The sequence below is a fragment of the Oncorhynchus masou genome, chromosome 5, assembly GCF_036934945.1.
Source record: "Oncorhynchus masou masou isolate Uvic2021 chromosome 5, UVic_Omas_1.1, whole genome shotgun sequence".
In the NCBI taxonomy this organism is placed as follows: Eukaryota; Metazoa; Chordata; class Actinopteri; order Salmoniformes; family Salmonidae; genus Oncorhynchus; species Oncorhynchus masou.
The window spans coordinates 38,936,730-38,964,547 of record NC_088216.1 but is presented as its reverse complement, the minus strand read 5'-3'; the positions used below and the strand labels follow the sequence as shown (position 1 = coordinate 38,964,547).

At 42.7% G+C, this 27,818-nt stretch overlaps 1 protein-coding gene and 1 long non-coding RNA gene across 5 annotated transcripts in view; one reads left to right on the top strand and one right to left on the bottom strand.

Annotated features, from left to right (window-relative positions):
- The window catches only part of LOC135539561 (cadherin-22-like), a 334,240-nt gene that overhangs the window by 112,770 nt on the left and 193,652 nt on the right, over positions 1 to 27,818 (bottom strand). For all 4 annotated transcript variants that reach the window (XM_064965503.1, XM_064965502.1, XM_064965504.1 and 1 more), the window contains exons 4-6: positions 19,014 to 19,308; positions 5,685 to 5,804; positions 730 to 897 (exon numbers count right to left, since the gene is read on the bottom strand). In XM_064965503.1, the coding sequence (XP_064821575.1) occupies positions 730 to 897; positions 5,685 to 5,804; positions 19,014 to 19,308 (583 nt within the window). The remainder of the gene's footprint in view (positions 1 to 729; positions 898 to 5,684; positions 5,805 to 19,013; positions 19,309 to 27,818) is intronic.
- On the top strand, positions 943 to 7,763 carry LOC135539562 (uncharacterized). Its single transcript, XR_010455644.1, has 3 exons — positions 943 to 1,309; positions 5,708 to 5,861; positions 7,352 to 7,763. It is a non-coding gene; the product is annotated as an uncharacterized LOC135539562 (long non-coding RNA).

The window sequence follows — 27,818 nt, the reverse complement described above, 5'->3', positions numbered from 1 at the left end:
GTGAAATGTACAATACATATTTATATGTCCATTGTGAAATGGAATTTGTCTATTTTCTGCTGTTGTATAGTACTGCTTTGGTTCAAGTTTGTTCACTTGAGTTTCATTTATAAAAGACACTGAGAAATAAAAAAGAAAAGTATCAGAATTCTAAATTACAGGAAAATGTTGCAGCCTTTTTTATTTTCCCAAGGCCCTGTTTAAATTCTTTAGACAGACATCCTTCCTTCCTTGTTTCCATAAGCTTAGCAGATATCTATAAGTGATTGGATAAGCTTAAGCAAGGTCAGCAACCCATTAATTTCATTAGTTCAGATCTGTTAGTACTTCAAGAAAGGTATGAAGGAAGGATGCATTTCTGAAGTATTCAAACAGGACCCTGTATATTGATAACCGGGTTCCATTACGGCCTTTGACCTTTCTCCAGCTGATACATTACGAATGTCAACAGCATAAATCTATACCACTGGAACAAAAAAATTGTTAATCAGCTCGATTGATTCTGTGCCTTAACATATGCAGACATATGGAAACTCCCAAAACCACTTTCATCAGTTAATTGCTTAACCCTTCTAAGCCAAGTGTTAGACCTGTGGATAAATATAAGTGAAATTATTTTCTCCAAGTGCTTCTGGACACTCCATGTAGACTGATACTTAGATTACTGATGGGTGTAAGTGCACTGCAAGCATATATCTCGTCCCGCCTCTTAATAAGAGAGTGACTCACTCTGCGGAAAGCGTGGTGGGTTGTCATTAACATCTGTGATAACTATGGTCACTGTGGTGGAGCCGGAGAGACCGCCCATTTGGCCTGCCATGTCGGTTGCCTTGACGACCAGCTCATAGCGATCCTGCTTCTCCCGGTCCAGATCTGCCACGGCCGTCCGAATCAGTCCTGATATGAGAGAAAGAGGGTGGGGGGGGGGGGTATGGGGGGAGAGAGAGACGCCGAAAGGGAAAGGTCACGTTAGCGCTTAGCTCTCAGATGTGATAGCCTGCTAAATCTTCTCTAGTAGCGAATATCAACTTCAGTTAAGCACTCTATTAGAGGCACAAGTGCGGCACATTCCATTTCACCCTCTCAGCTCGTCTTGATAGAGTAGATTGTGTCACATCTGTGACTCCATGCTTATATCATTACAGCTGAGCTGTATTAAAATGAATAATATATAGGGGCCAGAATGAAGGCACACACCACTGAAGAATGTTCCGGCGAAAAATCCAGTGCTCGTCTTTCACTGGCAATCGAGGAGGAGTGGATTTAAGATAGAAAACCAAGACAATCGTATGACTTCTCTTCATGTGATGTGAGTGAGCATTTTGTGAAGTTCCGACGCTTTAACAATAACATAAATATACTCTACCGTTCAAAAGTTTGGGGTCACTTTAGAAATGTCCTTGGTTTTGAAAGAAAATCATGTTTTTTGCTTTTCAAATTGATCAGAAGTAATGTTTAGGCATTGTTAATGTTGTAAAGGACTATTGTAGCTAGAAACGGCAATTCTGTTAATGGAATATCTCCATAGGCGTAGGGAGGCCCATTATCAGCAGCTATCACTCTTGTGTTCCAATGACACGTTGTGTTATCTAATCCAGGTTTATCATTTTAAAAGGCTAATTGATCATTAGAAACCTCTTTTGCAATTATGTTAGCACAGCTGAAAACTGTTGTGCTGATTAAAGAAGCAATAAAACTGGCCTTCTTTAGAATAGTAGGGTATCTGGAGCATCAGCATTTGTTGGTTCGATTACAGGCTCAAAATGGCCAGAAACAAATAACTTTCTTCTGAAACTCAATAGTCTATTCTTGTTCTGAAAAAGGAAGGCTATTCCATGCGAGAAATTGCCAAAAAACTGAAGATCTCATACAACGCTGTTTACTATTCCCTTCACAGAACAGCGCAAATTGGCTCTAACCAGAATAAAAAGAGGAGTGGGAGGACAAGTACATTAGAGTGTCTAGTTTACAGTCTCTGATGTCCCTCTGGTTTGAGAAACAGACACCTCACAAGTCCTCAATTTGCAGCTTCATTAAATAGTACCCGCAAAACACCAGTCTCAACGTCAACAGTAATGAGGTGACTCTGGGATGCTGGCCTTCTATGCAGAGTTGCAAAGAAAAAGCCATATCTCAGAATGGCCAATGAAAATAAAATATTAAGATGGGTAAAAGAACACAGACACTGGACAGAGGAACTCTGCCTAGAAGGCCAGCATCCCCAAGTCACCGCTTCACTGTTGATGTACTGCTTTTCTTTAAAAAACAAGGACATTTCTACGTGACCCCAAACTTTTGAACGATAGTATATTTACCACCTTACCCCAAACATGACATTTCTATGTATGTTTCTCCAAGATCCTGGCAAAAAATAGCATGGCAATATACCACGGGCAATATAAATCCGGAACTCAATTGGAATTGTTAACATCCTCAGAGTATTTCAAAACAGAAAAAGGAAATTCTAAATCAGAGAAGGCTGTGAATTTCTCCTCCTTTCAGTGCAATTTCCATCTGTATATATTTTCATACCGATCCCAGACTCACTGAACGAGATGATAATGTAAAGAGTCAACTTTCTGGTCAAATAGTGGGAGCTGTGTGCTGCTAACTAATGCAATTATATTCCCTGGTGGGATATCTGCATCAAATTCCATTGTTGCATTGCCCGAGTTGATGGCATCTCTCCCAGTGCCTTGCATCGTGCTTGTCTGCTAGACACACAACTTAGAGATTCCACTCACATTCAACATCAAGTAGCTGCAGGCAATGTTTGTATGTCAGCATAGTCAAATTCAGTTGCGGGATATAGAGGCACATAATACTGCTTTCAAGAACCAAGGGCATGGGAGACATCATAAATTCAGCTTTTTGCATCAGCTCTTTCTTAGTAAGATCTCATTCAACTCAATCAAATGTTTCTTGACTGCTAATGTTTGTAACATGCTTGAAATGTAATTCCTAAAAAAATATTGCACATCAGTTGTCAATGACTGAGCCCTGCGTGTTTGACTGTTAGTCGCTCTGTATAAGAGTGTCTGCAAAATTACCAACATGTAAATGTATTATTATGACAGGGTAGTGAGAGCAGAGCTCCAAGAAGTTGTTATATCTCTAGAAATGTATGGAATATAATTAAGTAGAACCCTTCGGCTTTCATCTTGAGAAGTAACTCAAACTTGAACTTCAATACCAAATACCATAATGAAGTTAAAATAAATTCAAATGACATACCATTCCATTCCCAAAAACCTCACATGTAAGTCATTGTTCATCGATCCAGAAAGATGGTTAAGGATTAACACTTTTGAGTGACCGCGACAAAATTTATGAGGTGAAATTCTCAGCTGTTCTGTTCTTTTACCTGCACCTACACTACATGACCAAAAGTATGTGGACACCTGCTCATCAAACATCTCATTCCAAAGTCATGAACATTAATATGTAGTTGGTCCTCCATTTGCTGCTATAACAGCCTCCACTCTTCTGGGCAGTCTTTCCACTAGATGTTGGAATATTACTGCGGGAACTTGCTTCCATGCAGTCACAATTAGTAAGGTTGTGCACTGAGGTTGGGCGATTAGGCCTGGCTCGCAGTCGGCGTTCCAATTCATCCCAAAAGTGTTTGATGGGGTTTGAGGTCAGGGCTCTGTCCAGGCCATTCAAGTTCTTCTACACCAATCTTGACAAACCATTTCTATATGGACCTATCTTTGTGCACGGTGGCATTGTCATGCTGAAACAGGAAAGGGCCTTCCCCAAACTGTTGCCACAAAGTTGGAAGCCCAGAATCATCTAGAATATTATTGTATGCTGTAGCGTTAATATTTCCCTCTTCCGGAACTAAAGGGCCTAGCCCGAACCATGAAAAACAGCCCCAGATCACTATTCGTCCTCCACCAAACAGTTGGCACTATGCATTCTGGCAGGTAGTATTCTCCTGGCATCTGCAAAAACCAGATTCGTCCTTCGGACTGCCAGATGGTGAAGCGTTCATCACTCCAGAGAACTCATTTCCACTGCTCCAGAGTCCAATGGCTGCAAGCTTTACACCACTCCAGCTGACTCTTGGCATTGCGCACGGTGATCTTAGGCTTGTGTTCAGCTGCATGGAAATTTCATGAAGCTTCCGAAGAACAGCTATTGTGCTGACGTTGCTTCCAGAGGCAGTTTGGAACTCAGTAGTGAGTGTTGCAACCGAGGAAAGACGATATTTAGAAACTTTGGCGCTTCAGCACTCGGCAGTCCTGTTCAGTGAGCTTGTGTGGCCTACCACTTCGCGACTGAGCTGTTGTCACTCCTAGACGTTTCCACTTCACAATAACAGCACTTACAGTTGACCGGGGCAGCTCTAGCAGGGCATACATTTTAACTGACTTGTTGGAAAGGTGGCATCCTATGACGGTACCACGTTGAAAGTCACTGAGCTTTTCAGTAAGGCCATTCTACTGTCAATGTTTGCCTATGGAGATTGGATGGTGGCGGGCTTGATTTTATAGACATATCAGCGACGGGTGTGGCTGAAATAGCCGAATCCACTAATTTGAAGGGGTGTCCACTTACTTACAAATGCATAGTGTATTTGAACTGATTGTGAATAAATATTATCTATGAGTCTGAGGCAGGGCCTTTCATAAATATGCATAAAAATGATCCAACGCCGCTGAGGCAGGACCATTCATCATCTAGGCACAACCGAATCAAAGTGGGAAGACCAAAAAAGGAATCATTGAAAGTAGGGGGTACATTTGCAGACAACACAAACCTTGGGATATGCCTGAAAGACTACAGTTCATGCCCATGTACCTCCGACAAAGAGGGAATTCACCCAAATGTGCTGACTGGGAGATACAATCAGTTTTCTCAACAGACTGTAATATAACACTTCAGAGATGTAATGATAACTATTTCATTTCAATACAATATTCTTAGATTTTGAGAAGTATAAGTACACAATATGAGGTATGAGACAAGAAATACATAAACTCACTATTTGCTGATTCATTATTATTTCCTTGGATAAAGTATCCAGGACCTCTGTACCAGGTGGTGTCAGAGGAAGGCCCAAAAACATTGTCAAGGACTCCAGTCACCCAAGTCATAGACTGTTCTCTCTGCTACCGCACGGCAAGCGGTACCAGAGTCTGGGACCAAAATGCTCCTTAACAGCTTCTACCCCCAAGCCATAAGACTGCTGAATAGTTACTGTAATCAAATGGCTACCCGGACTATTTGCATTGACCCCCTTATTTAATTATTATTTATTCTCTATTGCACAGGCTGGATGTACACTCACTGGACTCTAACCTCACACTCACACATACTACACTGACACTCCAACACACACACACACACACACACACACACACACACACACACACACACACACACATTCCTTCATACTCTTCACATACGCTGCTGCTACTCTTTGTACCCCTACCAAAATGTATATATTACCTCAATTACCTCGACTAACCCCTGTATATTGATTCGGTACCCCTTATATTTAGCCTTGTTATTGTTATTTATTGTGTTACTATGTTTCCTTTAGTTTATTGAGCACATTTTTCTTACTTACTTAAAAAAAATCTGTGTTGTCGTGTAGTAAGCATTTCACGGTAAGGTGTCACGAATACAATTTCATTTGTAATACTACAAGTCTGTGAGTCTGCCCTTACCCTTACCTGTCTGTCTGTCCACTGTGAAGAACCTCTCTCCGTCCAGCACGCTGTACACAACCCTGGCACTGCTCCCGTATGTAGGATCATCTGCATCCGACGCAGTGACCTTCATCACCGATGTTCCTGCAGGAGAATTACATGTCAGAACAGCACAATAACACAAGGCTTCAGGACGTCTAGGTGAGACCTCCACTCATACAAACAGATAGTGAATCAGTGAGGAAGAGGAACCACGAGACAGAGAGAGTGGGGAGGCTGGAAAGGCTGTGGAGCCATTTCAGTTCCTCAAAATAATATATGTGTTATTTCAGGACACCTCCCCTTCGTGACCAAGTGTTCTCCCCTTCATAGGACAACAAGCTGTGTCTTTCGAGATGAAAGAGAATATTAAGACATTTAACAACTCTATTTTCAAAGACTGATGAAAGAACGTGATAAATCGAACAAACATTTAACAGTGATTACAACCACATATGGACATGAATAGTTTCCATGATGACTTTAAAATTGTGATTTATTGGGGAACACAGTTGTTTCATTGAAGCATAATTGTCGCTCTGTTCCAAGTCAATTGTATGTGTAGCCACAGGCCTCTGGCACTACAATCCAAAGGCCATATTTACATTTCGTCACACATTTTAGCCAAAGCAAAGCCCTAAGCACATAAAGCTTAATGAGCCTGAGTCCTGTGGGGAAAGGAAGCTAAACTTGCCTTTTAGCTTGTTAGCCATTTCTCTGTGGAGAAACACCTTGAATGGGGTGACTGGGTTTGTGGCAGCAATGGCCCCTCAAGGAAAGAGAGTCGGCCTCCATCCCAGGCCAAGATATAGGTAATTACTGACAGCTGGTGTTGTCCACAAAAGGTCACAGCTGTAGTCTTTCCCAGAGCCCTGTCATGCTACTGTCCAGCCGCATAATGACCGTATGATAATGATCCTAATTAGCAGGATGTGTCAGCGCTCTGTTTGTTTCCTGTCATGGTGGTGTAAGGAAAAGGACAGTGGATTATCATTAAAAGCCACCCAGTCATTACCACAAGCGCCTTTTTGGTTTCTCTCGCTAGCAGGGCTGCAAAGTTTCTCCACAGTGACTTGCGCCAGCTATTAGCAAAGCTAGCTAAAGTAAATGTTCTCTGCAATGGTACGGAACTAAAGCCTGGAAATTCTGTGACGTGCTTGAACTTTAAGCTAGCGTCCTATTATTGCACTGCTAAATCCTTGTGATCAGTGTAGCTCTTTAAATTGAACCGCTTAGAGTTCATATTTCAACTCCCTTTGGATTATTCAATGGCTGGATCTATTGATGCTGTTCGAATGAGGTCTTTAAGCGTGTATTGTGTTGTATGCTACCATCATTATCACTGCTACGAACAGTCTTGATCTCCTTACAGCGAAACATAATGTAAGCTCGGGAGATCAGGGTGGTTGGTACGGGGCTAAAAGTAGATAACCTGATATTTGAGGATAGGCAGGGTTTCTGTCATTGTCTGGCTGATATCAATTTGAAACTGTCCTTATCACCTTAGAAACAGAAGGCATTACAGCAGATACCTTTTTTTGCATTGCTGGAAAGAGGGGGGTTGTCCATTTTTGCATACTTGGTTGTGCACTGGTAAAGCAGAGCAGCCATTCCCTTTCATGGGATTACTTTCTTATCTTAATTTTCCCCAGGTAATAATCAGCGTGACGCTCAGCTGTTTCGGGGCTGCCTGGGTGCGAGGCGGCTGGAAGAACTATATAAATGCAAATGCTACGTTATTGTGTATATATATAAAAAAAAAGGTGAAGTAGGAGTAAGTCTGCAGCAGCTAGAGTCGTTACTAATGCCTTGGCTGGCCTCAGCTCTCACAAGCAGAAGCAGCTAAGGCATTAGTTATCGGCTGTGGGGTTTGTCAGTCTTAATTAAGCAGATTCCACTTTGTGACAGCCTCAAGAGAATTTCAATAAAAGTTATTGACTAACTCAATAGGTAAACAACAAAATGTTACAGTAATGAGAAAAGTATTTTAATGAAGAAAGCGCCCTTTATTCACTATCTAAAGATTTGTTTTGCCCGCTCTGTAAATAAAAGCAGATGAGTAAATTGCTTTGAGATGAGACGGAAGGTAGTGGAGTAATTTATTTCCTTTTTTTTAACAGCGTAATGGCAGATATACACTAAGTGCACATATTTTTTTTTAACAAGCATGTTTACCTGTTTGTTTGTGGATCTTTCTCGTATTCAGCCGAGTTTCACATTGAATGTTTTCAATCTCTGGCTACTGTAGATTTGGAAAGACCTACTATTAGCGTGTCCTGGCCATTAATGTTGCATATACTATGGAACCTCATATCACTGCTCCACCAGAATGAAAGGCATTCTGAAACCTATGTCTGCATACCAAATTTCACCCTATTCCCTAGATCGTGCACTCCTTTTGATGAGGCCCAATAGGGCTCTTGTCAAAAGTAGTCCAAATAGTGTACTATGTAGGGAATTAGGGTGCCATTTGGGACGCACAGCTATGTAATATCAATGTCCCAGCATCGCACATACATCACTATTCATGCTCAGCACTGGCATTGATGTTACATCAGCTAGCAGATATGGACTGCATATCCCTGCCAATTTCATACTTAAGACACACAACTCGGAGGTAGATGCAGTTTAGTCTTTGAATGGGAAAGAGACTATGTATCTCCGAGGAAATGTATCAGGAAACAGTTCCTGCCACTTTGCGAAGATCTCAGAATTGTGTTGTCACAATGGCAATATGAACATAATTTCTTTGAAACTTATCGTTCTGACCATGGTTGAAGCAATCAAATTAAATGTAACTTATAAAGCCATTTATACATCAGCAGTTGTCACAAAGTACTGTATCTGGCCTCATCTCCATTGCTTGTTCGTTGTCTAATGTGGACATGAACGGGGGAGTCTGGCATACCATTACCCATCACCGATCTAACTACTTTACACCCTTCTCAGTTGAAACAGTTGAGGAAAATTAGTAGTGACTGGCTGTGTCATAAAAGATACATTAAAGGGTGCTTAATTTCTGTCATACAAACACCCCCGCCGAAATGTCACCTCTCAGCTTTCAAGCTGTCTGTCTCTCAGTGGAAAAAGCGTGGAGTGGTGAACTGCATATTTCACAGATAATCTGCAACGGCGTCCAAAAAAGCACACTGGACAACAATGCAAAATGTGGCGCTTTCGGATGCTTATTACCTAGTAATAGCATGTTAGTTACTAAGTAGTACAGAGTTCACAACAAAAAATGAGGTCAAATCCCGTGTCAGTGTTTTAAAACGTCTAATAGTTCAACGAGCTAAGTGTGTCTGAGTAATTGTACTCTCAGTGATTTACAATACTGGGGATTAAAAAATACATAGGCTATTGAGGAAGATACGTGCGGAAATGAAAGCTCTAATGAAAAAAAAACACATTTTAATGCCAGCTCCTCTGGAACGAATGGAGAGTTTTGGTGTGATATATTTATTTTTCGCACCTACTGGCAAGATTTATGCACGGGTCGGTTTTAATGGCACAAACACAGTCTGTTCAAACGGCTTCCCACAGCATTCTGCACTCATGGGGAGATGGTTCAATTACCGTGTGGGGAGCTGGAGGAGAGTGCCATGTGTGAGACACTAGACTGACAGCTATTTAAGGGGCAGCCTCGTAAAAGAGATTTGTGCCCATCTCCGGCGCGGCGGTGATGGCTGCACGGTGGCAGTGGCTAATGTGGCACCCTCCCCTAGTCCGGCCCACCCTAATCTGCAGGACCGAGTGCTCCCTTCCATATTATGGATAATTTAGTAAAGCCATAAAAGCCTAGGTGTTTTCACATGAAAAGTTATTTCTCCACTACTTTCAGTTGTGATTCATTCCTCAGCATTCCGCATAAAGGTGAGGAAGGGGAAAAAAAAGTGGAGGGAAAAAAATTACTGTCATAAAAGTCAATGGCCTGCTTACTGAGGTCCCTATGAGGATTTAGTGATAATATTTCCCATCTGCCGCGACAGAAAAATAAATCTAGCCTTTATTAGCCCGTACCTTGGTTCTTTTATTAGATTGTGTCATTATTTGTTTAGGAGACAGTATTGTGGAGCCGTGACCTTCGGTTGGCTCCTGTGAACCACATCTACTGTTCAGTTTGAAAGTAATCGATTTAATGCTTACAGTGCAGAGTCGGCACTAGCGCGGCCAGGGGACCTAGGAACATAGCGAAAATGTTGCTGAATAATGCAATAGGCAATACGAACATAATCTCTTTGAAACAATAAACTGTACTGGAATCGGGTTAACAAACCTGTGTGTGTAATGAAATGTATCAGTTGAATATTCTTTACTGCACATCCAAAAGACTGCCACTACTAACATGTCTGGGTCATTTTACTCAAGGCATGAAAAATATCCCTTGAAAGCGTCTCTGCCTGCTCTACATTTGTCCATCCAGCTCTCCCAGGTGACACATCACATTTCCCCACTTCCATGTCTATTCATGCTCAGCCAATCTCCTGACACGTCAAAACCAATGAGTTACAACGCAGGGGTTGAGTCTATAACACTGAATGTTCCTCGGCTCACAAATATACCTGGATGTGGGCCATATTGATCGAGGCACGTGGCCACCGTATCCCATTCCTCTTCTCTGTGATCTCTCTCATTTCACATCTCTCCTGCACTTAGCCCAGATAGGCTGGCGCTGTCATGACTGTGACCTCCACAAGCTACAGTTCTCCACAGCCTTCCACAGCATCCAAAGGTTATATGACCATATGAGTGATGATTACTTTAGTCTCTACTAGACCTGTGGTGGGATTCCACTAAGAGGCTGCTCTCTTGTGTGCTGATCTGTGCTCTACACAAAGCCATGTGCTGTGCCCTGTCAATCAACACAAGCAGCATCAGGTAGGGGTTAGATGGCTGTGACACAAATCTAATTTCCTGGCTTGTCTTTGCTGTCCAGCGTCCCCCTTAGAAGAGAACCACATTAGTCACAGGATTAACGCAGAGGAAAACGTTCACGCAACGTTCACCCAGCAACTCTCCAGTCAGAGAGATGGCTCTGCTTCTCACTGTGTTGATCTTTGGGGTCACTGTGAGGATGTCTCGTGTGCAAATACGACTTAAAAGCATACACACGACTACAATTTGAGAAATGCTTTCTTGCTGTTTCTACCAGACCTGGGTTCAAATCCTATTTTAAATTATTTTAAAATACTATATCTGTGCTATATTGAGCCTTCCTGGCTAAATGGACTAATACAATAGTCCAACAACTGCAAACCCCACCCATTGGCACTTCAGGTAGGGTAGAGCAAACACTCAAATACTTCATAAGATTTCAATAGTATTTGAAGCCAGGTCTTTTCTAATTAAGGGCCCATGCAGAGTATAGGGCCCTACAAAAAGTTGTTACCGGCTTGATGTGAAGATTCACCTTTTCTGTTAGGTCAAGGAGCATGACCTTTTGAGGATTATGGTTCAGAGATTATTGGAAGATGCAGGTTAAAGGTCGTGTGGATGAACACTAATGACCATTGTCCAATGAGGTTCGTCTTTGGTCCTATTGATCCACATGGATATTTTAGACACAAAATACAAATTTGCCTCAAGTCCAGAAAAATTAAGCACAATTGTGTTCATGAAGAGCAAAGTGTGAGAATTATCCCTAGTGCTGTGGATCCTTGAAAATTTACAGAGCTAATTTGACAACTTTTTCATTAGTTTTTTTTTAAACTCTAGGAACTCAATGCAAAATCTAAATATTTAAACCACTACTAAGGATGGCATAGCCCGAAAGAGCGGGGAGATGGATGACATTCAAATGTGACTTGTTTCAGGAAACTAGGCTTATGTCGCGCGTCACTACTTCACAGGAGAGCCATTTGAATGTAAACTTTTTTTTTTATTGTAATGAATTTTTGGGCAGAACTGGCTTCTAGAACATGTGAACTTTCATGTGCCTTTATTTTAAACTTGTATGCTATAATTAAATACAAATACAATGGTTAAATCACAATATTAGTTGGTTTAGCCACTGAAAAAGACAGGATTGGCTGAGATAATCGGTGAGCTGGACATGCTGAGAGATGAGTTCGGATTGGTCTGCCATGTTGCACGCTTCTGTCTATAACACGAACTGGTCAATATGTCAAGGTAATCCTTTCTAACCCAGCTTTTTTTAAAGATATCACATAGTAGAACTGCAAAAATGTTGCTCTCCACTTTCTGAAGGACCGAGTTTTGAAATCAGTGGAATGCCGGGTGGAATTACTGTAGTGTATGATAGCTAAGGAGATGGAGAAGATTCCGGCATGTGATTGCAAATATGTAGAGGGAGTCGAAAAGTGAACAAGTGGAAGGCTGGTGTATAAAACACCTGTCTCCAGATTTCATCTTCAAACTAAGAGTAACCATGGCATCTGTGACAGAGAGGGAGAAATGTCCATCCAGGTAAGATAAATACATTTTCAGATATTACATTTTCAGATATTACATGTTTGTAATTTAGTCAGAAAGTATTTTTCATTTCAAGTTAAAGCCTACTGTTAGGCTAGCAAACATTACATGTATGATCTGTGTAGTAATATTATTTGTATTTCAGATCCATTTGCATTGCTAGGTATAGCCTAATGTTAGCTAGCTAACATTGAACCTAGTTGGTTAGTTACAGTTGAAGTCAGACATTTACATACACCTTAGCCAAATACATTTAAACTCCGTTTAAAAAAATTCCTGATATGTAATCTTAGTAAAAATTCCCTTTCTTAGGTAAGTTAGGATCACCACTTTATTTTAAGAATGTGAAATGTCAGAATAATAGTAGAGAGAGAATGATTTATTTCCGCTTTTATTTATTTCATCACATTCCCAGTGGGTCAGAAATTTACATACACTCAATTAGTATTTGGTAGCATTGCCTTTAAATTGTTTAACTTGGGTCAAACATTTTGGGTAGCCTTCCACACGCTTCCCACAATAAGTTCGATGAATTTTGGCCCATTCCTCCTGACAGAGCTGGTGTAACTGAGTCAGGTTTTTAGGCCTCCTTGCTTGCACACGCTTTTTCAGTTATGCCCACACGTTTCTATGGGATTGAGGTCAGGGCTTTGTGATGGCCACTCCAATACCTTGACTATGTTGTCCTCAAGCCATTTTGCCTCAACTTTGGAAGTATGCTTGGGGTCATTGTCCATCTGGAAGACCGATTTGCGACCATGCTTTAACTTCCTGACTGATGTCTTGAGATGTTGCTTCAATATATCCACATCATTTTCCTACCTCTATTTTGTGAAGTGCACCAGTCCCTCCTGCAGCAAAGCACCCCCACAACATGATGCTGCCACCCCGGTGTTTCAATGTTGGGATGGTGTTCTTCGGCTTGCAAGCCTCCCCCTTTTCCCAACAAACATAACGATGGTCATTATGGCCAAACAGTTATATTTTTGTTTCATCAGATCAGAGGACGTTTCTCCAAAAAGTACGATCTTTGTCCACATGTGCAGTTTCAAACCGTAGTCTGGCTTTTTTTATGGCGGTTTTGGAGCAGTGGCTTCTTCCTTGCTGAGCGGCCTTTCAAGTTATGTCAATATAAGACTCGTTTTTACTGTGGATATAGATATTTCTTTTGCACCAAAGTATGTTCATCTCTCGGAGACAGAATGCATCTCCTTCCTGAGTGGTATGATGGCTGCGTGGTCCCATGGTGTTTACACTTGCGTACTATCGTTTGTAAAGATGAACGTGGTAAAAAAAATGTATTGAGTCATGCACAAAGTAGATGTCCAAACCGACTTGCCAAAACTATAATTTGTTAACAAGAAATTTGTGGAGTTGTTGAAAAACAAGTTTTAATGACTCCAACCTAAGTGTATGTAAACCTCTGACTTCAACTGTACCTGCAGATTCATGCAGGGTAGTAACGTTATGAGTTCGGATTATGGTTCATTGTTTAGCTAGCTTGCTAGCTAGCTACATGTCTAAACAAAAGAGTCCACTATGCAAATAACCATTTCAATAGAATGTTCATGATGTCACTGCGTCATCTGTCAATAAATGTAGCTGCTAAATTCGCACTGGCTATTTACTCCGATTTCAGAGCGCACTCGGTAGAACGAAGAATAACTGACAAAGTTACGAATGCTCAACACCCGTTGAATATGGCCAGTGTCAGTAACGTTGGCAAAAAAAAATGTTGCCAGCAGCACAGATACAGTCACCAATGCTCTGGATAACATAAAAACAGCCTAACCAGCTCTGCTCGGGCGAGTAAAATGTTCAGAGTGAGCTGTTCTCTCAGAAGTAGCTAACAAGCTAGCCAACGTTAGCTAGTTAGCCTGGGTGCTTGACTGCTGTTAGGTCAGAACCCTACTCCTCGGCCAGTGCATCCAGTGAGATTGTGTGCTCTGAATGCTCCGAAAGCGAAATGCTCTGAATTTACAAACGAACCATCGAACAACACACTGAGTTCATGAAAGCTCAGAGCACACTCTGGCCCTCCAGATTGAATTTACAAACACACCGTAATATATACCAGCCTTTAGTGTTGAAATCTTTGGTTGTTTGGTACATGGCCTCACATGTGAATCCTTAAAGAGATGGGTGGGGATAAGGCTTAAGAGGGTATGAACGATGCTGAATGGATGCAGACAAAGAAGAGGTCTCCAGTAGGTTTACCAAAATATTCAAGGACATTTTCTCAAAAGTGAGGTTACAAGTTTATCAATTTTCAAAGCAGAATTACTTTCCCATTGTTCCTCAACTGTAATGTATGATATAATACTTTCTAGCACTGAGTCTCTAATTTTATCCAATGTAAAAAAAATATTTAAAAAAATCAATTTTTGCTGTATAAGACTGAATCGAGCCGGTCACAAATATTAATGGCTTAGCTTTCTGTAGCGCAAACAAAAGCCAAAGTTCGATCCCATTTAAGCCCCTCTCAATAAGTTATTTTCGAATTGTCAGCACAGAACTAAAAGACTGGTATTTGTTCAAAAGATTAAAAAAAAAATCCATGTCCCAAACACAGTAAGTCGTTGTGTGGTGTACTCCAATACCATAGGCAACGCAAAGTACTATTATCTTTTTTCAAGTGTAGTATTTTCCGAACTGTATTCACACTCTTTGTGTGCTACTGTATACTGCCAGGCTTCCACAGAAAACCCAATCTTACTCTATAAATATCAACAAACAGAGATACACAATGCCCTGCAATCATCAGTACAGTATGTTCGCATCATATATAAAATATAATATTTTTCAGCAAAGTGGGTTTTCCCATCTTGAGTGCACCACTTGAAAAGACAAACCATTCCCTTCTCAGTTGCATAAGCAATGGCTAGGAGCCACGCTGTGAGCGCTTAACCACCTCCTCACTATAGAGCTGGTACACCTACGGAAGTTTGTTTACCCATTACCAACTTCTGAGTGGACTGTGTGAATGAAATGTCCTCTTTCAGAAAGGGTCCATCTCGACATACAAACACAGTTTTTGTCCGAGTCAAATTAGAGATATGTGAAAAGCAGCTAGTACTTTTGGACTTTAAATGGATGGCTGCCCATGACTTGCAAATGGACAGAGGTAGGTAACATTAGCTGTTAACATGGCCAAATAATTTACATTAATGCCAGGAAAATAAAAAAGGAAAAACCATAAAGAGAGATGATGACCTGGTGGTTTTTAAGTGAACAGCCATTAATCAAAAAGGCATAGATAGTCCTCCACACGATGAAGCCTTCTATCTCATGTTACCGTTAGCACTGGCTCCTCACTGTATATAGACTGTATGTTTGTTTATTCCATGTGTAACTCTGTGTTGTTGTTTGTGTCGCACTGCTTTGCTTTATCTCGGCCAGGTCGCCGTTGTAAATAAGAACTTGTTCTCAACTAGCCTACCTGGTTAATAAAGGTGAACAAAATGGAATCATGTAGTAACCAAAAAAGTGTTAAACAAGTGTTAAAATATATTTTAGATTCTTCAGAGTAGCCACCCTCCCTGCAGGAGGGTCTGGTGCACTTCACAAAATAGATAGCTTCATGAGGTAGGAAAATTATGTGGATTTATTGAAGCAACAACTCAAGGCATCAGTCAGGAAGTTAGAGCTTGGTCACAAATAGGTCTTACAAATGGACAATGACCCCAAGCATACTTCCAAAGTTCAGGCAAAATGGCTTAAGGAAAACAAAGGTATTGGAGTGACCATCACAAAGCCCTGACCTCAATCCCATAGAAAATATGTGGGCAGAACTGAAAAAGAGTGTGCCTAAAAACCTGACTCAGATACACCAGCTAAAAGGAGGAATGGGCCAAAATTCACCCAACTTATTGTGGTAGGCTACAACTTATTGTGGAAGGGAACGGCACCGCAGTACCTCCAGGCTCTGATCAGGCCCTACACCCAAACAAGGGCACTGCGTTCATCCACCTCTGGCCTGCTCGCCTCCCTACCACTGAGGAAGTACAGTTCCCGCTCAGCCCAGTCAAAACTGTTCGCTGCTCTGGCCCCCCAATGGTGGAACAAACTCCCTCACGACGCCAGGACAGCGGAGTCAATCACCACCTTCCGGAGACACCTGAAACCCCACCTCTTTAAGGAATACCTAGGATAGGATAAAGTAATCCTCTCACCCCCCCTTAAATGATTTAGATGCACTATTGTAAAGTGGCTGTTCCACTGGATGTCATAAGGTGAACTCACCAATTTGTAAGTCGCTCTGGATAAGAGCGTCTGCCAAATGACTTAAATGTAATGATGTAAATGGAAGGCTTGTGGAAGGCCACACAAAACGTGGACCCAAATTAAACAATTTAAAGGCAATGCTACCAAATACTAATTGAGTATATGTAAACCTCTGACCCACTGAGAATGTGATGAAAGAAATAAAAGCTGAAATAAATCATTCTCTCTACCATTATTCTGACATTTCACATTCTTAAAATAAAGTGGTGATCCTAACTGACCTAATAAAGGAATTTTTACTAGGATTAAATGTCAGGAATTTTTAAAACTGAGTTTAAATGTATTTGGCTAAGGTGTGTTCAACTGTATATTATAACTCTTATTTATTTCATTTTTTATAAAAATATATATTTTTTAATTTAATGTAATATCTTATGTTGTTCTTGTTTATTACTGTTGTGTACTTTGTCAAGTATTTTATATGTTTTATGTGGACCCCAGGTAGAGTAACTGATGCATGTGAAGTAGCTAATGGGGATCCGAAACTAAACTAAACTAACTACATAGAACATGTATAGGGCCCTTAATACAGAGGTGAAACAGCCACAGCACGACTCTATTCCTGTTCAACCAATGGTCCGAACATGAAGACATTCACACGGCTCAATGCAAAAATCATTCAACGTCGTGACGCAATTTTGATTTAGGACTCCAATTTCATTAACCGGGCCATGTTTTCACAGGACGGCGGCGAATGATCCCTCGGCATTCATCTTCGGCCTGACAGGCCTAGTTTATTCTCCCCTCCTCTCTTCCTAGGCGTTAACCGAGCCGAAACAACAAGCAGACTTTGAATGATATGTAAAGAAATATACTTTGGTTCCCGGGCCCTCTCTCATTGGGGCCATGAGCTATGACAGGGCCATGTTAGGAAGAACATGACAGGAGCGATAAGTGAAAATGAATATGCCGCAGGCTGCCTTGTGATTACTTTCTTGTTATTATTGCAGACCAGCTTTCCACCAAGGCCATAAAAAAGCACAGTGAGCATGTGCATGCTACTGGCTGAAGATGTCTCCCAAATGGCACCCTATTACATACAGTAGTGCACTAGGGCCACTAGGCATCAGGTAAAAAGCAGTACACTATGTAGGGCATAGGGTGCCATTAGGAATGAAGCCCGGGATAATACTGGAAACCTGCTCCCATTACCGTTCCATCCAGTACCGTCTCAGATCAGTGGTTCTCACATTTGTCTCACTCCATGCCACAGATTAAAGTGTCTGGATAGAGTGAAAAGACATCAGAAATAAATGCTGATTTGTGCTAATCAATTAGTCACATTGTAAAGCATGATGGCAGTGCAATGTATGGGATGTGTATGGAATGGCAAAAAAAAACATCAACTGAAAAGTTGACACGCATGTTTGGAAAGAGAATATTACATGTATTATCATTCATTCACTTTCCCATTCAACAATAGTTTCCAATTAAATGTAATTGATTAATTAAATTAAATTAATCCAATTAAACTCAAAATTATCTCACAAGGCTTCATATAGTTCACATTTTCCATGAAAACATTTAACAAGTGTTACTTCTTCCATCATAAGATATCTGCTACTACGACAAAGTAACTCAGGTGAATACATGTATGTATACTTTGGCATACATCATATTGAAGTGTGAGCGCCACCATCAACTAGGCCTACGCAGTGGCCCTTAGCGCTGTGCATTTGGTTTGAAGTGTGCATCATTGATCGTCAGTCTGTCACCCAAGCCCTTAGCCTCTCAACCATGCACCACGGTGACCTTATCATAGTGGTGCCACAGCAACGCCATTAGCTGTTGTTCTACAGGAAGAGCAAATATGACCAGAAAACTAAACGGTGAGAAATGCTTGACTAAGCACTCCAGTTATCTCATTAGCATTGGCACTGTAGTCAATGTATAAAACATGAAGTGCACACTAATTTAGTGTGTAATTTGACTGAGAGGTGGGGGAACAAGTGGGAGGAGGAGAAATGGAGGGCGCGAACATGAACTATTCTCCCCATCTCTCTCTCTCTCTCTCTCGCTCTGTCTCTCTCTACACTGTTATCTTGCCTTCTGTCTCTTCTCTTTCCCCTGTTTCAATAAGCACTGCCGGCAGAAAAAAGGCCAAAACGTGCTGAGAAGGCAGGAATTAATTCCAATCTGGAGCGAAGGAGGGCGAGAGACATTACATTTTGCCTCGTATCCCCTACTTACAAGTAGACTCTCTCTGACACACACACAAAACTCTTTCTGTACTTTACCTCGAAAACACTCACACGCGCTTAAACAACGTTTCTTATTTCCTCACAAACTCTCAAACTTTTACCTCTGGTGATTGTAATCTTGAGACTGGATTGGGTAGCATTGTCCAAATCTGACCTGGGTAAAAATTGTACCATCAACAAATGTCTCTTCAAATACTGTTAACATTGTTTAATGTCCTCCCAATGACAGGTAATGAAGGCCCTATCACTTATCCCTATGGACACATACTGTATCTCTGATACTTAAAATGAACTCCTCACATCTTCATGATCAGACATGAACATAGTCAGAACACATTCCTGCAATCCAGCACCGCCTTTGTTTCACAAATACACACACACACCCCTCCCTCCTTACCTATTTGTGAAAGCTCTCCCACACTCCCGATATAGGGCCCTTCCAGGAACTTGGGTTCACTGTCGTTGATATCCTGGACTTTGATGACAAACTCTGACTCGGATTCCAGCAGGTGGTTGGTGAGCCGGTCCCGGGCCTGAGCTCTGAGGGTGTAGTAACTCTGCTCCTCGCGGTCTAATCGCTCGGTGGCGTGGATGTCGCCCGTCAGCTCGTCGATGATGAAGATCGTGCCCGCCCCTTCCCCGGAGATGGTGTACTTGATGTTCCCCTCACCCTCGTCCGAATCTGTGTGGATCTGGCAATCAAGGCAATCAAAGTCAAGCTGAGATTTCATGCTTTCTGGAGGTATATAACATGTTGTTAAAAAGGTTCTATAGAATGCATTGATTTCATTGATTGACAGTTGACCATATTGTGAATGCAATACAATAAGGACTAATACAGCGGTTTCTATCTCAATATCAAATCATGGGTACCTTAGTGTTGTTGTTTTCAATTTAAATGGTCAAAAATAAACAAAAAAAGGCTTTAAAGCAAGGAGCAATTTCTCTAGGACTGTCTGGAAGTGGTCTGAGTAGGGAGGGGGAAACTGACAACTAGCTGTTATTGGCAGAGATGTTTGGAACTCTTTCTTATTGGTCTATTAACTAATTTACCACTTGGTGATGTCGCCAGGTAGGCCAACATTTCAGGCAGTCTTTTCAACAGCTTTTGCACTTTTTATTTTTTACCTTTATTTTACTAGGCAAGTCAGTTAAGAACACAGTCTTATTTTCAATGATGGCCTAGGAACAGTGGGTTAACTGCCTGTTCAGGGGCAGAATGACAGATTTGTACCTTGTCAGCTCAAGGATTTGAACTTGCAACCTTTTGGTTACCAGTCCAACGCTCTAACCACTAGCCTACCCTGCCACCCCCTAATAGTGTTGAAATATATATAAAACACAGGAAAATCACATTTATGACTGCAATGGACCTTTCACAACATCAGAGAAGATTAACAGAAAGTGAGGGATACTTCTACATAGCTACAGTCGATAAACAATTCCATGCTTCAAAGAACATGACATGTTCAAAATGTCAGATTATAAAACAGCCTTGAACCTGCCAATCCCAACATGTTTATTATATACATTTGTAGCACTTCACAGTATGCCCTTTATAGTATGGTCAAGGCTTTTCTCTTTCTTTTATGTCAAGGATGTTCTATCTAGTCATCAAGAAGCAAAGTTCCTATTCCACAGCCAGCGAAAGAGGGAAGAGGAGAAGTCATCACCTCCCAGTAAAGGCAGTCAACATATGTACTATGACAAAAGACACTGCAGCACTACCTATGATTAACTCAATTCCCACATGGCGTGCCCTTCACAGAATAGGGGCCCATTGAATTCGAAGATCAGTCATTTCTATAGATCGTTAAAGGTGCGGTATGAACACAAACAAGGTAGGGGCCAAAGAGTGAAGTTAAAGAGCCCTTATAAATCTGCCAAGACTTCTATTAATGTGATTAAAATGCATTCTAACAGTCCCCTATATACCCTTTGGCTTCATTGCACATCCAAACTGCTACTCCCTCCCTATCTGAAATTAGAACGCAGGACTCAGGCTCCATAGCCAGTAGGACCCATCTCGCAAAACAGGTGGGAATTGAGGGAGAAAATGGGAGAAAATGCCCATCTCCCGCGTTAATATTTTATAAAGGCATGATTAAATACAGGACTCGATCGCTGTTGCTGTGGTATTTGGCGTAAAATGGGGGAATAATGCAAAACCCAGCCTTCATATTGCCTTTTCTTTCACCCTTCCCACTCTTTTTTTCATTTTGAATTGTCCCCATGTCAAATAAATGAACACTACGAGAGAAAATATACTATTTTTGCAGGTATCAATATTTCAGCAATAATAAAATAAACTTCAATAGCCCATACAGTAGAAAGACAGTAGAAAGCTGTCCAATATCTGGAGATATGTGACAGGAAAAGGACGACTCTCTTCTCCCTTTGCCTGCCTTCACATTGTCTGACTGTCTCTCTATTGCTCACTGTCTTTGATCAACTTGTGTCAACTTACTGCAATTACATAAGTCTTTCAAGACTAGTAGAGTAGACGTGGAGACAAGAATCAACAGTGATGCCTTGCGCATCATCCAAACACATACACAAACATCTTTTGGGAGCCTGATTACTGTAATGTGTTCTGTGAATGTAAAGGGTTTTCTATCATCAAAGTCCAGATGCAGTACTTTGATATTTGCTCTCTGATCACACGTACTGTTTGCATACAAACACCCACACAAATGTCATGCACACACACACACACGTATACACACACGTACACACACACGTACACACACACGTACACACACACACACACACACACACACACACACACACACACACACACACACACACACACACACACACACACACACACACACACACACACACAGTATGGTACCAGTATGGTACAAAATGTAACATTTTACATTTTCCCAACAAACACAACACATGTTGTGGTGACCAGGCACACGTGGCAACAACGCAGCACGAATGTGATTATATAGATATTTTTGACAGATCGTTCTCCCCCTTCAGGCTCAATGTGTCCATCCGTCAGTCTGTCCTCAGTGGAGTGACTCGGGCCGTGGCTAAGCTGTGGACTTCAAACAAAAGGTCAAAGTCAGGGCTTCACTTGCTTAGCAATCATAGCTATTAGCAATGTCATCACGCCATTTCTAGCTAAAAAACCCTGCAACCAAACAGTAGGCTCGTGTCCCAAATGGCACACTATTCCCTATATAGTGCACAACTGTTGACCAGCCCAATCAAAAGTACAGCACTAAATAGGGTGCCATTTGGGACACACCGAGGCTAACAGTAAGCATTCCAGTCAAGAACAAAGAGGTGGAGAGGTATTTATCAAAACAATGGTGTTGGCACTTGGCACACAAAATATAAAGTTGGGACAAAACAATGACTCATAACGTCACCTCCCACTCAGAGGGAAATAGTAGCTTTGTCCCAAATGGCACCATATGGCCTGCTTCCTCAGCAACTAGTTTACATAAAATGTCAGGCAGACAGGCAGGTGAGTGCCAGACACAAGTTGTGTGAGGAAAGAGTCAAGAGTTAGCCTGAAGCACCGTGGTTGGCGTGAAACCCCCTTGCCTTGTCACACCCTGATCTGTTTCACCTGTCTTGTGCTTGTCTCATCAAGCCTACCAGCGTTTTTCCTGTACTCCTATATTTCTCTCGAGGCCCCGTTTTCTACTTTTCCCGGTTTTGACCATTCTGCCTGCCCTGACCCTGAGCCTGGCTGCCATTCTGTACCTTGTGACACTGCCCTGGATTACTGACCTCTGCCTGCCCTGATCCCGAGACTGCCTGCCATTCTGAACCTTTTGGACTCTGCTCTGGATTACTGACCTCTGCCTGCCCTTGACCTGTCGTTTGCCTGCCCCTGTTCTTGTAATAAACTTTTGTTACTTCGAACTGTCTGCATCTGGGTCTTATCCCAAGGTCTGATAGTACGAACTGGCCATGAATGACCCAGCAGACTCGGAACAGCTCCACCGCGCCATCACCTTCCAAGGAGCCACCATTGGGAGACACGAGGACTTTCCTCCGAGGTCTTATGGATGGATTCCATGCCTTGACAGAACGCCTTGACTGTACCTTGAATACATTGCTGGAGCAATTCCATGGATTATCTGTGAGGCCGTCGGCCACGACAGTAGCCTCGCAGACCCCCAGTAACACCGCTGTCAGCAGTGCATCTCTCCAGGCCACCCCGGCTTCCCGATTGCCCTGCTTCTACACCCTCGGACCCCGAGACCATTTTCCTACCTCGTGCCTGGCGGCTACCCTCGTCAGGCAAATAGAGATCCAGGTCCGTGAGGCACAGCGGGTGGGGGGGCCCAGCTAACCGGATGTTTGTCCCAGACGCTGCCCACTCCCCGGCCCTGGAATGGGCTCATTCCTCAAGGCTTGCCTGCCACCCTGGCTACCGTTGGACCCTGGCCTTTGTACGACAAAGCTTTTGGTGGCCCATCATGGTTCCGGACGTCTCCGCATTCGGCGCCGCCTGCTCTGTCTGTGCTCAGAACAAGACTCCACTGCAAGCTCCAGCTTGCCTCCTTCAACCTCTTTCTGTCCCTCACCGTCTCTGGTCACATATAGTCCTGGACAGTCACTGGTCTCCCTCCATCTGATGGCAACACCACTATCCTCACAGTGGTGGACAGGTTTTCCAAAGCCGCCCATTTTATTCTCCTCACTTAGCTACCGTTGGCCAAGGAGACAGCCCGGCTCATGTTGCACCACGTCTTCAGGATCCATGGATGTCCGTTGGAAATGGTTTCCGACAGTGGTCTTCCATTCTCGTCCTGGTTCTGGAAGACATTCTGCATACTCATTGGGTTGTCGGCCAGCCTGTCCTCCGGGTTTCATATCCAATCCAATGGCCAGTCGGAGTGTGCCAATCAGGACCTGGAGACAACTATTCAGTGCCTCGTCTCGGCCAACTCCACCACCTGGGGCCAGCAACTCATTTGGGTGGATTACTCCCAGAACACCCTTCACTGCTCCGTCACCGGGCTCTCACCCTTCGAGTGCTCCATGGGTTATCAGCCCCCGCTCTTCCCGGAGCAAGAGGTCAACATATCCTCTGCACAGATGCTCATCCGCCGCTGTCGGTGTAACCTGGAAGAGAATATAAAAACTAATCGGCCTATATCGAATCTTCCATTCCTCTCAAAATGTTTAGAAAAAGCTGCTGTAGCACTGAGACTGCACATGTGAAGGTGGTAAATTACCTTTTAATGGCTTCAGACCGAGGCTCTGCATCTGTCCTCGTGCTAATAGACCCTAGTGCTGCTTTTGATACCATCACCAGAGATTGGAAACCCAAATTGGTCTACCCGGACAAGTTCTGGCCTGGTTTAGATCTTATCTGTCGGAAATATATCAGTTTGTCTCCTCTGACAAATCAACTGTACATTTCGGTGTTCCTCAATGTTCCGTTTCAGGACCACTATTGTTTTCACTATATATTTTACCTCATGGGGATGTCATTCGAAAATATCATGTTAACTTTCACTGCTATGCGGATGACACCCAGCTGTACATTTCAATGAAACATGGTGAAGCCCCAAAATTGCCCTCGCTAGAAGCCTGTGTTTCAGACATAAGGAAGTGGATGACTGCAAACTTTCTACTTTTAAACTCAGACAAAACAGAGATGCTTGTTCTAGGTCCCAAGAAACAAATAGATCTTCTGTTGAATCTGACAATTAATCTTGATGGTTGTACAGTCTTCTCAAATATAAATGTGAAGGACCTTGGCGTGACTCTGGACCCTGATCTCTCTTTTGAAGAACACATCAAGACTGTTTCAAGTACAGCTTTTTTCCATCTACATAACATTGCAAAAATCAGAAACTTTCTGTCCAAAAATTATGCAGAAAAAATAATCCATGCTTTTGTTACTTCTAGGTTAGACTACTGCAATGCTCTACTTTCCGGCTACCCGGATAAAGCACTAAATAAACTTCAGTTAGTGCTAAATACGGCTGCTAGAATCCTGACTAGAACCAAAGAATGTGATCATATTACTCCAGTGCTAGCCTCCCAACATTGGCTTCCTGTTAAGGCAAGGGATGATTTCAAGGTTTTACTGCTGACCTACAAAGCATTACATGGGCTTGCTCCTACCTATTTTTCTAATTTGGTCCTGCCGTACATACCTACACGTACGCTACGGTCAAAAGATGCAGGCCTCCTAATTGTCCCTAGAATTTCTCTAAGCAAACAGCTGGAGGCAGGGCTTTCTCCTATAGAGCTCAATATTTATGGAATGGTCTGCCTACCCATGTGAGAGACGCAATCTCGGTCTCAACCTTTAAGTCTTTACTGAAGACTCATCTCTTCAGTGGGTCATATGATTGAGTGTAGTCTGGCCCAGGAGTGTGAAGGTGAACGGAATGGCTCTGGAGCAACGAACCGCCCTTGCTGTCTCTGCCTGGCCGGTTCCCCTCTCTCCACTGTGATTCTATGCCTCTAACCCTATTACAGGGGCTGAGTCACTGGCTTACTGGTGCTCTTTCATGCCGTCCCTAGGAGGGGTGCATCACTTGAGTGGGTTGAGTCACTGACGTGATCTTCCTGTCTGGGTTGGCGCCCCCCCTTGGGTTGTGCCGTGGCGGAGATCTTTGTGGGCTATACTCAGGATGGTAAGTTGGTGGTTGAAGATATCCCTCTAGTTGTGTGGGGGCTGTGCTTTGGAAAAGTGGGAGGGATTATATTTTTCCTGTTTGGCCCTGTCCGGGGGTATCATCGAATGGGTCCACAGTGTCTCCTGAACGCTCCTGTCTCAGCCTCCAGTATTTATTCTGCAGTAGTTTACGTGTCGGGGGGCTAGTGTCAGTTTATTATATCTGGAGTACTTCTCCTGTCTTATCCGGTGTCTTGTGTGAATTTAAGCATGCTCTCTCTAATTCTCTCTTTCTCTCGGAGGACCTGAGCCCTAGGACCATGCCTCAGGACTACCTGGTATGATGACTCCCTCATCGCTGAGTTCCACCGCCGGCACCCTGGTCAACCAGGTATGTGCCCGCGTAGGATGCCAGGTGGCGTCCCTAGAGGTGGGGGGTGTCTGCATCTGGGTCTTATCCTGAGGTCTGATATCCCTGGCCATCACTGAAACTGACTGTGCAAATACTCAGATACACACACAGATTCTGGCACTCACTCACACACAGACAAAAACACATGCGCACATATGCACAAACACACACAGAGACACACACACACACACATACAAACACATACACACAAACACAAACACAAACCCACAGAGACACAACTACACACACACTATCTTCCTCTCTCTATCTTACACTCTGTCTCACACATACATAACTGGGCAAGCTGAGGGCTGACTCAGAGAACGAGCAGGGGTGGATGGGATATGGAACTGCCTGCCAAGTAGGGGTCCGCACGCAAACAAAGAACTCTGGTGTCACTTTGGATTCAGGGCAAGCCACCCTACAGAGGGACATTACAAATGAGACCGCTGATTTGAAGTTAACAACGAGATCAGATATACTACATTTTGTGTAGTGAATTGGCATTGTGCCTCTGCTCACCTATTCTCGCTCGCCCTCCCACACATATTCCTATTCACCCTCCTTCGCTCTACCATTCATATGCACATACATATACACACAGTGTACACCCACTCACACACACACACATCCATATAACAATTATTGACAATTATTAACATACATGCTGGGTCAAGGATGTTCCTAGCGGGGACCCAGCCCTCATCGCTGAGTTCCACCGCCAGCACCCTGGTCAACAAGGTATGTGCCCGGGTAGGATGCCAGGTGGCGTCCCTAGAGATGGGGGGCGTCTGCATTTGGGTCTTATCCTGAGGTCTCTAATCACTAGCCATGTTACTGAAACTGACTGTGCAAATACTCACATACACACACAAATGCTGGCACCCACACACAGACAAAAACACAGGTGCACACATGCACAAACACACACAGAGACAAACACACATGTACAAACACATACACACACATAGACACACACAAACACACAGAGACACAACTACACACACATTATCTTCCTCTCTCTATCTTACACTCTGTCTCACACATACATAACTGGGCAAGCTGAGGGCTGACTCAGAGAAAGAGCAGGGGTGGATGGGATATGAAACTGCCTGCCAAGTAGGGGTCCGCACACAAACAAAGACCTCTGGTGTCATTTTGGATTCAGGGCAAGCCTCCCTACAGAGGGACATTACAAATGAGGCCGCTGATTTGAAGTTAACAACGAGATCAGATATACTACATGTAGTGAATTGGCATTGTGCCTCTGCTCACCTATTCTCGCTCACCCTCCTACACATATTCCTATTCACCCTCCTTCGCTCTACCATTCATATGCACAGACATATACACACACTGTACACCCACTCACACACACACATCCATATAACAATTATGAACAATTATTAACATACATGCTATATTTAAACAATAAGGCCCGGGGGGTGTGGTATACGGCTAATATACCACGGCTAAGGGCTGTTCTTGTTGGCGGAGTGCCTGGATACAGCACTTAGCCGTGGTATATTGTGCATATACCACAAAGCCTAGAGGTGCCTTATTGCTATTATAATCTGGTTACCAATGTAAATAGAGCAGTAAAAATACATGTTTTGTCATACCCGTGTTATATGGTCTGATATACCATGGCTTTCAGCCAATCATCATTCAGGGCCCAAACCACCCAGTTTATAATTCCTCTTTTACATTGTCTTTTCAGTGTCTCATTGGCAACGGCTGATTCTATAATTTCTTCCTAGAGAAGCCTTATTGTAATCTGATAGCCAATTAGGGATTGGGAGGTGGGGGAGACCTACTTTTTGGTGACCATTCGAAACCAAAAGCTATGTTATTGCTATTAAAATATTTATTGTGATAGCTGTAATTGATATTTTAATTCACCCAGTAGGCGAGTGCAATTTTGGTTTATTATGGTATTAGGGCCGGGATGATACCAGTATCGCGATACTCGTTAGAATCATGGCAAGGAAACAAAACATGAAGAGGATTTAACTTCTTCAGGAAAACAGTCCTAATGTTGGAAACACACATTATGTTGTCATCCAGAATCACATTTATTCATTTCCCATGTTATTAGGATCAAAGGGTGAGGTCAGCTTCATGTTTTCATATTTGCCATGGTAAACATATTACAATAATGTTATTATCACAGCCCTAATTGG